The 12,918-nt window shown below is 34.8% G+C and overlaps 1 protein-coding gene across 2 annotated transcripts in view; it reads left to right on the forward strand.

Moving 5' to 3' along the window:
* LOC142236465 (uncharacterized) overlaps window positions 1-11,545 on the forward strand; it is an 83,065-nt gene extending 71,520 nt beyond the window's left edge. For both annotated transcript variants that reach the window (XM_075307688.1, XM_075307689.1), the window contains one exon: window positions 8,306-11,545. In XM_075307688.1, the coding sequence (XP_075163803.1) occupies window positions 8,306-11,414 (3,109 nt within the window). In that variant the 3' untranslated portion in view covers window positions 11,415-11,545. The remainder of the gene's footprint in view (window positions 1-8,305) is intronic.
* The last annotated feature ends 1,373 nt before the right edge of the window (window positions 11,546-12,918 follow it).

The following is a 12,918-nucleotide window of genomic DNA, read 5'->3' on the forward strand; positions in this document are numbered from 1 at the left end:
AATGATTGCGTCGTGAAATGAGCCGTAGTCAAAATGACGAAGGATGACGTTAATGTACAAAAATAAGGATGACTGTCCAGGGTTAAAAGAAAGTTAAAGAATACTTACCAATTCACTATTAGATTACAGCAAAGGAGTACTAAAAATTTGTCCAAATTTTTAAGGGGTTATTCTGAAATTAAATATTTGTTTTTACATTAGAAATATTACATTGGTTTCCAAAAAAAAAATGATTAAAGAAATACTAAAATAAGGTATTAAAAACCTGTAATTTTGATGATAAAAAGGTCACAAAAACGTAAATATTCTAGTTGAAATAAAGCCAATTTTTAAAAGAAAACTTACCAATTCTCTATTTTTTAAATTTGTTGGAATCCATCTGGAGTTGCTCTGAAATTAAATATTGTTTTTACAACAAAGAAAAACATTAAACTGGTTTCCAAAAAATTTAATTAACAAATAATAATATACATTAAAAATATTCTTTTTAAAAGAAAGTCATATTAAAAAAATACTTACCAATTTATGAATAAACTATACGCTGAGATATAACAAAAATTTTCCAAATTCATCTGGAATTGAATATTAATTTTTTACATAGAATAATAAAAATTTCAAAACACTTTCAATTTCAACATATTTTCCTAAATATTCTTTATAACTTTTTTTCTAAACTACCAATAAAATATTAATAACTTTCATTTAAGAGGTTTAATAAACAAACACCAATATATGTCTCAAAAATCCAAAATATTCCATGCTTTTATATTCCCTTGTTGCATACCTGATTAAAAGATGCAACAGCCCACGCCAACGCCAACTATACAACTGAAGCATGCCAAACAAAACCAAGCAAAACCAAAACATTCCTACAACAACGAAAACACATGTGCCTTTATTGAAAACAACACCTCATCCAGCCAAATAAACCATCCGCGAATAACAGACAGGTGGTAATTTTTTACCACCAATTGTTAACTATAGGAATTGTCAGTAAGAAATTGCTATCCATTTTCAAGTTCATTTTTCTCATACAAAAAAAACTTATAGTAAATTGCACTTATTATTTAGAAAATACTTCACATTTCACAAGTAGTTTTATAGCATGACAAACGAATTTTTAACTGCCAGTTAAAAAATTTTTTAAGGAAATTTCCATCGTATTTTGTAGGCCATGAACTAAACGATTGCTACTTAGAATTTGTAAAATTTCCTTTCGAGTAGTTAATTTTCGTTGAAGATACGAAAAATGAACTAAAATTCTGGAAAATTCTTGTAATAAATTATTGTAAAAATCTTCTTAAATTTACGAGACACTTTTTTCTGTGTATTTAAGATATGGACTGAATTACCTTTTATTGTTATTTTTATGCCTTTGTCGAATAAAATCAGCTAATATTAAACTGCACAGAACGGAAAAACGCCCTGAACCAAGTTTCATCAAAATTCGTTAATAATTACGACCAGAATTCTGCAAACAACAAGTACATAAGCAGATAGACGGATGGACACGGAGAGATAGATCGACTTAGGAGGTGATGCTGAATCGATTAGTATATATTTCATGGGGTCTAAAGTCAATATTTTTGATAAGCAATTTTTTGCAGATCAAAGTTATACCCTAACCACTACGTGCTTTAGGATATAAAAACTGGATGATTTTATTATTTTTAATGTTTTATAAACAGAAATTTTGAATATGCACATTTTTACTGGATGGCGTTCGCGTACATTTTCGGATATAACTTACTCAGAATGCATAGTACAAACATGTACTAATTATAAAAGTACAGTAAAAAATCACATACAGACGTAAATATATGATAAACCATCAACAAATTACACGTTTTTCAAGTCACGGGTATTTTTCTTTAGTGTTCTACGTAAATCTTAAAGATCTGACTTACAATAGGTTTTTTTTTATTTTTAAATAAAAATGTCACTGAATTAGTAGATATACTTTATGTTAATTTTCTGTTTTTATACCCTTCACCTGTGGTACAGGGTATAATAAGTTTGTGCATTTGTGTGTAACGCCAAGAAGGAAAAGTCAGAGACCCATCGTTTAGTATACCGATCGTCTTAGAATTGAATTCTGAGTCGGTAGCTATGTCCGTCTGTCTGTCTGTTCATGTATTTTTGTGTGCAAAGTACAGGTCGCGGTTTAAGTTCGATCGTCATCAAACTTGGCATAGGGTCTGTTTTCGAGACAAAGACAATCGCTATTGATTTTGAAAAATCGGTTCAGATTTAAATATAGCTACCATGTATATTTTTTATTTATTTTTATTTTTTTATTCATTCAATGTAATAGAAAGGCCTAAAGGCCTACATGGTGTATTACACAGTAACAATATATCCTAAGCTTAGACTTCAGCATAAAAAAAATTTTAACTACACCGTACAGATTTCCAAATCTAATACACAAGACTCGATATTATTCAAGTAGTAGAATTAAAAATGTATAATTAATTGGTAATCAGCCCCTAGTCAGCAACAAAAAACTTAAAGAAAGTTCAAAATAGAAATAGTCCAGTCTTCACGAAATATTGCAGAAAAAATTGACATTAGAAAAATCAAACAATCATAAGTAATAACTTCGACATCAGGCATTGAAATAGTCATATAGTTTAAGTCGAAAAACATTACTACATTGGGAGAAAATGCGTAGGGAATAGGGCAATACATTCCAGCACCGAGCAATTCTAACAACAAAAGACCGCATATAAAAAGAATTCCTCACAAGAGAAATTAATAATTGCAGATTCCTTGTAGATCTACTGAAAGAAAAGCTGTCATGCAGGCTTAAGGGTTGACCACTCTTAATAATTTTATGAAACATCTGAAGTAGACGAACATTAAAAAAATTTTCAAAAGAGCAACCCAAAAATTGTTTCACATAATCTGAAATATGCTCACGTCGATTAACATTGAAGACAAACCGAGCAATAGTGCTTACAATCCTATTCACAACCAACAAATTGCCATGGCACGTACCAGAATAAACTTCCAAACAGTCATAACCTGAGATAGTAACAGACCATGAGCTAGGCACTTTCTAACAAATAAAGGTAGAATCACTCTAGATGAGTAAATTTTCCGCAAAGCACTCCAAACTCTACAACACACCAAATCAATATGCGATTTAAAGGTAAGTTTGCCATCAAGAATAACACCCAAACATTTCGATTTCAATCAACGAACTCAATACGCTCATCACCAAAGACTACATTCAAATTTTGGTCATTCATATTAAATGAACCAAACAAAATAACCTTCGACTTCGATGAATTAACAGAAAGCTTATTGCAAGAGGTCCAACTCAAAACCTCCGAGAGAGACTCATTGATTTCACACTCCAAAATTCCAAGATCACCACGATTGCCACTAAAAAGGAGAAAAACATCATCAGCATAATAAAAAGACCTGCAACTATTCAACCTGAAAAGTTGATATGGATGGCTTAAATGTTCTCATTCAATTCCTCTCTGATCACATCTGTCAATCTAATAAGAAGCATAGAAGTGCTAAAACCCTTACGGAAGGAATACTGATCCCGACATATCCGGACCGAACTACATTCTAGTATCTGCACCTTAACCCTAGCTTTGGCACTATATACAAATGTAAATATTTCATTTTTGACACTCTTGCCATTTCAACAATATTTGTCCAATTTTTATGAGATTTGGACGCAGTGGCTAATTTTTTGTGCTCTTTCATAATATGTACAAATTTAACAATATTTTTTACAATATACCAATTTTTCAATACATTTTTGTATTTTTCTTCAAAATCTGCCACTATTTACATATCTAAATATTGTGATTTAACATACTTTAAGTTGATTTGTTTTGAATTATTTCATATGAAAATAATACAAATAAAAGAAGAGGAAATAAAAACTTATAATATATATTTTGGACAACTGTAGCATTTGGTTTGCACCCAGCTTCGCTCCACACAGACTGGTTTTTTACATTGCCCACATTTTTGCCTTGTAGGACGCTTCCTTTTTTTCTCACCATGGCAGCACATATAGCAAGCGGTTTTTACTTTTCTTCAGCAGGCATAAAAGAAATAGACAACGATTTACAGGTTCACCGATAATGTGTCTACAATGCTCAATTGGTTTTTTGTAATTGGTTTAGAGCCGTTAAAACAAGGTTCACGAAAAATTTCATGTTTTCGCTCCATTGAGGATTTTTATCCAATTTAAATACGTTTTTACTAACCAAAAATTGTTACCTGTCTAATTCAGATAGTTCACCGTCGTTTTCCATATGATATTCCCCCACTTCATTCTCATGTAAATCGGAGTAAAATTTGGCCTCTGTGGTCGTATGTGTATAAATCGGACTAAAGATATACATGGGAGCTATATCTAAATCTGAACCGATTTAAACCAAATTTGGCATGCATAGTAAGAATGTTAACCCTAGGATAGGCGATAAGCTTTCGATCACTAAGCGCTCAAAGTAAAATTTGGTCTGGCCAGACCAAGTAGTCTATACTAGGGTTAAGTCTACACCCTGTGCAAAATTTCACGTAGATCGGAGCAAAACTTTGTCGTCTGTGGTAATATGGGTGTATATCAGGCGAAAGATATATATGGGAGCTATATCTAAATCTAAATCTGAACCGATTTCAACCAACTTTCGCATGCATAGTAAGAATATTAATTCTACTCCCTATGCAAAATTTCACGTAGATCGGAGCAAAACTTTGGCGTCTGTGGTAATATGGGTGTATAACGGGCGAAAGATATATATGGGAGCTATATCTAACTCTGAACCGATTTCAATAATGTCGAACAGATAATGTTCAAAAACAACAATATTTTTTCTATAGCGAATATCAGAATGCAAAACAAACATAAAAAAGCGGATATGAAGATAAAAATAACAAAGGAAACAAAATATTTACATATGTAAATAGTGGCAGATAATGTAGAAAAACATTGGTGCCTAAGCTAGGGCTAAGAATGTGCTCTACCACCTTAGAAAGTGCAGGCAAGATAGATATTGGTCGATAGTCCTCTGGTCCATGAATCACACGCCCCTTAGGAATCGGAACAACCCGAGCCAACTTCCATGGAGAAGGAAAGGTGGAAGTCGTTAGAATTGTATTAAAAAAATGCAACATGCAACAACACCACAAATATAAGGAAAAATAAGTTTAATGAAACGAATCGAAATGTTGTCTACACCTGTAGATTTAGACTTAACTTTACCAAAAGCATCAAGAAGTTCAGATTCAGTGATGCAGCGAAATGAAAAGTCATGCTCACGGTCAGCAAAGTCCAAACCGGCACTGTAACCATAATCCGCTGCATTGTTCCCAATAAAACATCGATTCAAATCATTCACGTCAACCTCAAATTCACCATCATCACCTGCAACACAACCACTAGCCTTTAACACCCTCCGCATACCTGCCGAATCCCATCCCTTGAATATCCTTTCGAAATGTCTCCTTTTATGGCTACGTATGACACTCTTAGCAGGGTTACGCAATCTAGAAATAGAAGGGGACTGAATTTGGTCAGAGCAACCAACTGTAGTGAATGAACACACAAGATAGTGGTCAAGAAGGGACGTACAATTTCCTTTCACATCAAAATGAGTAGGCCTAGAATTATGTAGCACAGATAAACCACAACATAAAGCAAGTGACCTTAAATGTTCCGCCTTAGACATTTGAAATAGTTGCAATTCAAGTCCCCGCATACAATCACATTCGCATAATCCAAAAAAATGTCGCCGTGGTTGCTCTCAAATGGCTCTAGATTATCAAAAGGTAAGTATTATGAGCAGACATAGATAGAAAAAAAGTGTATTAGATTGGGGAACCAAGAATTTAGCGATATGTAAAAAACTATAACTAGGTAAAAATTTATCATAAAATTCATATATAATTCATACAAGATATATATCGGCTAGGCACATGAGATCATATTGGCATCTAAATATAAATGGTTTTTTTTGTTAGAAAAAAGAAAGATAAAAAGATATAAGATAAAAACTCATCGTTGCAACTCAATCAAGAAGACACATCATTTCCAGCAAGAAGCTTTTCACACTCAACAATATCGTACTTCACCTCTTTGCCATCGGGTAGATTTAAAATAGCCACAGGAATATCCCAGTTTTTGATTCTGAATTTAGCTATTTTCTTCTCTCTCCGAAGTTTCATGCAAATTGTATTCACTTTGTTAGCAGCAGGAGGAAAATGATCATTAAGAAAAACTCGATTGTTCAAACCATCCACAGCCAAATCAGGCACAATTTTAGAAACGGTGATTGTAATAAGAATCAACAATTGAATCCCGCAATTATGTCATGCCTATTAAGCCTTTTATGGAGCATATTAATATGAACATCAAATGCAGACATCCTCTTATTGGATTGTGATTCAATATTGCCAACAAATTTGTAACGTTCTCAACTTCAGATTTGATTTCCTTAATACTGGATGATATTTCTTGTTTAAATTCAGTCATCAGATCTGTCATCATTTGCCTAGTGGATAAACTCTCCTCATCGGATTTGCTGATAACCAGCATCCATCTTAGCATTGACAAGTGAGATTTCAGACTGATAATCATTTCCATGAGGTTTCTCCAGGCAACTGCAAATAAATGAAAGTGATTTATGTTCCCTCAGTGCAGCAATATCACCGTCAGTAACATCAACACAAGCAGCATGATACCAGATTATTATCACCGATCTGGTCAAAATAGACGTATTTATCAACCGATCTTCTTCAAATTCCGTACATCCAAATATTTTATGAGTCTCGAAAAATGTTCAAAATATCAGCCAAATCGGTTCAGATTTAGATTTAGCTCACATACGCCCAGAAAAAAGGGGCTCTAATGCCAACTGGACTTCATTTTAGTTCATGAAGATTAGTTGATTTTAGTTAAATTTTGCACAATATGGAGAGAGGTCCTTAAAAAATGCCTTTATTTTAAAGAAGCCGCATCTTTGGCTCGGAATCAATACCAAAATCCTTAAAGGAAGGTTCTGAATATTGAGGATCTGATTGATTGGATGTCTAAAATTATACCATTTGTTAGTCTATTTATAACAATATAAAAAACTAATCACATGGATTCTATTAAATAGAATAAACGGTCTTGATAAGGTGTGCGTAAAGATAAATAGTAAACCCACCTAATGGGCTAATTATAATTTGTCCAAATTTTATTTCTAAACTCAAGATAAGTTTAGATACAAAGATTTTGACTTTCTCTTAAGGATTTTGGTATTGATTCCGAGCCAAATATGCGGCTTCTTTAAAATAATTGAAAAAATTTTCCTGTTTTTTGTTCTGCATTTTGATATATGGTATAATTTATTTTTATTTGCAGTTACATGATGTCTGCGTTGGTACATTTGAAGGGCACGAAGTAAATATGGAATGATTACTTATTGTTGAAATTGAACCAAAATAGAGTGTGTAAAAATATGTGATGTTTGCTTGCACGACATTATAAATACAAATAAACAATGAATTAGTTTATAAATAAATAAACGAAAAACTTTTTTTATTAAGATCAAAACATTTTAGATTGTGACCATGTTCTTTTAAATGGAAGAAAAACATTTTTGACGAATACTATAACAATTTAGATCGTGACCATTGCGTTTTAATGGAAACAAAAATTCATTTTATCAATATAATAAAATTTTAGATGAGGGCAATTTTATTTTTCTTAGAACCATGTTCACTGAGCCAACATGGTTGCAGGTGAAAATGTTACATGGTCGCCGCAAAAATAGCTCCTATCATATTATTTTGCTCTTCGAATATGATTGTGACAATCATGTTTCTTCTCCGCGTGTAGTTTATACACTATTTTTAACTGCTTTCAGTTTAGGAAAGATTTACTGAACCAAGCAAATGTTAATATAGTGAAAAAATTAACTTAATGGAAATGAAATGGGTAAACTAAATCGATGGAATTAAAATTATGGATTTATTATGATATCATTATGATTGTTATTGCAGTTTGCTGTAAAAATTGTTTTAAGAAATTTTACTGAATACATCATTCCCAAAATTCGTATGGAAAATCCCAAAGTGAGGATTTAAAAAGGATCATTCTTTGTTATTTGCATATTTCTCAGCTGTTTACTGGTAGGATGTTAAGGAAAAGATTAAATCTTTGGAATTGGATAAGTGTGTTTCCGCGCAGTTTATCATTCAAATGGCAATTTTCAATTACTAAATGAAATTATTCTTTGAATTGCATTTTTTATGCTCTTGTTAACCATATCATCTTTCGATTTTTCTGCAGCACCGATGAGGATGCCCGACAAGCTATGATGCACGACCGGGAAGCTATCAATGGGGTCCAAGTGAGGCTTTTGCTTTCATCCAGAGCTGAAATGCAAAAAGTAATTGAAACGGCCAGACTACAATCTTTACGCGCCCTTCAAAGTTCTAAAGTGATAGCCGCGTCTTCAGTTCCGAAGGGGCCTCAAGCTGCTATTACAGAAAAAGTTGGAATATTGACAAAGCCACAGCCACCTGTTATAACCACCAACAGTTTGCAGAACATACTTTCAAATTCTGCAACAGCCGTAACACCGTCTTTCCTCGCATATCAACAACAATCTGGCATATCTTTAATGTCTCCTTCCATTAACGCTAAACAATTGAATGAAAATACTTTCACAGAAGAACAAAGATCTAATTCCAGAGAACGAATATCGCGATCCCGTTCACGATCACGTTCTAGGGAACGGAGTTCTCTCAGACGACAGCGTGAATATAGTCGCGAACCCTTGAAAGACCGTCGACGAGCCGCTTTTAGTCGCAGTCGCAGTCGCTCTAAGAGTGCAGAGAAAGATAATGAACGTGATCGAATGTATGAACGTGCTAAAAGTTCGAATCGCCCTAGCCGCAGTGTCTTTAATGAAGAAATTAAATCACAAGATGTCAATAAGCCATCTGTTTGGAGTGACTCAATCAGCGGTGCCTACTCAACATCAGCCGTTCATAAACAAACTAATTCGATGGACAATCCATCAAATAGTAGACACTCTGAAGATGACAACCAATACGTCGCAAAAGCCAATGATAAACCTATGTCTCTCACGTCAATAAATAATTACAGTTTGAATAGTCTTCTAAGCCATTCCGGCCCAAATAAAGGCTTTGCCCTGCAAAATCCATACACAGCAGCTTTGAATACTGGGAAAACGCAAAGTCCTTCATCTTCTTTAACAACAAGTAGTTCAGCAATTCCGGGAATTTTCGTGGAAAAGAAATCAGAAGAAGTGATTCCATCAGAGCCGACTTTATCCCAAGAAGCCATAGTTTTTGCGGACACAAATCCATATGAAAAGATGTATCCAAATCTATTTGCACAGGCTGCGACCATTGGTCCCATCGCCCAAAAGAATGTTCATATTAGAAATACCCAATCTTCTCCCGTTTCCCCTAAGGACGAAGATATGAATGTCAGAGAATCCGATCCACCCAAAACTAGATGTATAAAAATTATGAATATGTGTCCTGGCACCACATATAGTGACATACGTAAATTTTGTGTAGGTTTATATATTCCACACAATGGTATTAAGATGGTGAACGACAGCAATGGTTTAAGGGTTGGCGTAGCCTATATACAATTCTCAAAGTACACGTGTGTTGCACGCGCTTTATCACGTAACAATCAAATACTGAGAAATAGACCAATAGTCATCGAGGCAGTATCCGAGGAGGAGTTTGAAACCATAACAGATTCATTTCATCCCGATAATCGCGATCGGCAACATTCTGGGAACCGTGTCGACTACCATTCTGAGTTATCTGATAATTACAATGCTACTCCTAACCCCTTCAAAAACCATATGAATGGTGAACCATTTAGCGTCCTGTATATAGAAGATATTCCAACATTAACAACAGAGCAAGATATTATGAAAATGTTCAGTTCATACTCGCTTTACGACATTTTATTGTTATCATCGCCAGAAAACCGCAGAGAATTTGTGGCTTACGTAAGATTTTCTCGCGAGGAGGACGCTCTGGCAGCTTTTGAAGACAGAGCTCATCATCAAATTGGATATCGCCGGCTAAGAGCTCGACCTGCTACGTTGGATGAAATGGAAAGAGAAAAAGAGAAAATACGATTAGCGAACGAGCAGCTTATGAAAGAGGAACAGGCAGCGGCAGAGGAAGAAGACAAGCGTAGACAAAAGGAAGAATCAAAAAAGACGAAACAGAATGAAATAATTAGTCTCGATTTGACCCAAAGTGATGGTGAAGAATTTGAGGATGCTGGCTATGGTGAAGACGTCGATAGTCGGGACTTCATCAACAATACCAACAAGATGATAGACGACGTTGCAAATACTGGAGACAATAAAGGGAACTTCTTTAATAGTAGGTACGACACATATGCAAACACTTCGGATAATATGTCGGAAAATAATATTGATGACCAATGCAACTACAACAACGACATTCCAAGTCTTCTCAATTTTGGTGGTAGTAATAGCAATTCAGCGGCGAAGGTTAATGATCCACGATTGAGAAAAACGCCTCGTGGAATTGGAACGTCATCAGACCAATATAATTCGGTTAAAAACAACCTAAATATGTTTAGCAGCAATGTCAAAGAACCTCCTCAAATCTCACCTAACAATGCTGAAAATAATTTTATTATTTTAAAGAACTGTGCCTATGGTACGCGCATTAATGATGTCGCCCAACTATTAATAACAGCGAATTTGGCTTTAAAGCACGTCGAACCTCTTCACAACGAGCGCCAATTACCAACCGGTGAATTTATTGTTGAATTTCGATATCCACACGATGCTGAAATAGCCGTGAATAGATTTCATAACATCCAGTTTATGAATCGAAGTTTGAGAGTTTTTCCCATTACACCGCAGGAAATTGCAAACCGCTTATGTAAACCATTCTTGGGTTATATACCTGGAGGAAATGGCATAAAAATATCTGATCTAAAATCGCTTGCAGCGGCAATGAATGTAGGCTGTAGTGGTATGAATCCTGGAGGAAAAGATAGGAATCTGAGAAATCAATGCAACGTGTTCAGTCGCAAAAGTAGCAGTAATGCTAACAATGATAATATAAATCGTAGTATAAATGACGATAATGGCAACAATGGTTTGCCTGAACATTTTGCTCGTCCCGGTTGTGTAATAGAGTTGGAGAATGTACCTTATAAGGCACAGTTACAAGACATATTGAATTTTTTCAGTGGTTTTGATTTGAAATCTGAAGATGTAATACGTCGTTTCAATGACAATGGTCAACCTACTGGCGATGCTCGTGTTGCATTTGATACACCAGAAGCGGCACGACGCGCATTTGACGCGCGTAAACGCAAACAAATCTTTAATCGTACTATATATATGAACATTTTGTGAAGAATTTATTCATTGTAAAAATACATTTTAATAATTTTCAATTAAGTTGTTTGGAGTAGCATAAAGCTGTATGCCATTTAAAGGGCATATTGACTAAATAAAATTAAATGAAAGCATACTGAATATATAAATGTTTAAATTATTCCAAATAATCGGATATTGCAAGGAACCCTGCGGACGTATATGATATAGTTGTATATGCTGTGAATATTTTTTTTGTTTTGAATGATACTTCCAATGGTGATACCATTGAAGAACTTGATTATCGGGCTGGATTTTACTTCGGGAATATTGACATTATTGACTTATGCCAGGTTTAAGTCAAATGCTGTTGGCACTGATGGCATACCTATTAGATTTTTTAGAATAATATTTCTGTATACTTTCTTAATCTTTTCAAAATGATCATAAACACATCTATATATCCGATGGGTTGGAAATTTGCACGAGTGGTGGCTCTTCCTGCTCTTTCTAAAGTTATGGAGCATATACTTAAATAGCAGATATTGGAGCATATCACATCTAGGAATTTATTAAAGAGTAATCAGTATTCATACCAGAGGGGTTATAGTACGACGGCTTTGCTTTTGAGTTTGACTGAACATATGAGATGTAGTCTCAATCACGGGCAGAACTGTGCTATGGTATCGCTTGGCCTGCCAAAGGCTTTTGATCGTCTTAATCATACATCACTCATTAACAAACATAGGGCAAACTATTGATTTTCGGGACTACACGCAGATTGATTCTGTAATTTTATATATTCTCGTTTATTGTAGTACCTTGTTACACAGTCTTACAAAAAAAAATGGTTTACAAAACATGTGCTACACGAGAAAGACAAGAATAAGATTAAGAGATGCCATATTAATTATTGTTTGACTGTTGATCCACATGAACGAAATACATAACATTCTCCTCCCCTCCAACTAGAGCGAGTATACCAGGGGGCTCTCCGGATTCTTTTTGACTTCCTAGGGATAGCTGGAGTTTCCGGTTGTGATGTATTTTGAGAGGTCAAGCTTCCCAATTCGTTAAATGAATCTCTCGGCCCAGGTTGTGGTTGGAATTGTCCGCGATTTAAAGATGGTTGTGCAAGTGACGCTCATCTCCCTCCCATTCTCGATATGATGCTCCCTTTTAACCACTTTTCTTCGTGGGGTCTATTTGATATACATATTTCCCTCGATCACATGATCTGAATGATGGAGTAAAATTCGATTTATGTTTCTGCATTACCTTCTCATAAACTGTGTCTGGCCCCACTAGATCGATGGTGGTGCGTATGTTTCGATTGTCCGGTGGTGGGATGTGGTGCCTTCCGGTATTGGCTCAAGAATTCATTTATATCGCGCCTTACTCTTGCATTGTCCGATCCCATTGCCTTCAGAGCATTTTTTATAGTCTGGACATATCGCTCCGCCTATCCGTTTGTGGCGGGGTGATAGGGTGCCGTTATGAAATTTCACTCCTTTACCTCTTATGTATTCCTTAAATTCAGTTG

Source organism: Haematobia irritans, chromosome 4 (assembly GCF_050003625.1).
Source record: "Haematobia irritans isolate KBUSLIRL chromosome 4, ASM5000362v1, whole genome shotgun sequence".
Classification (NCBI taxonomy): Eukaryota; Metazoa; Arthropoda; class Insecta; order Diptera; family Muscidae; genus Haematobia; species Haematobia irritans.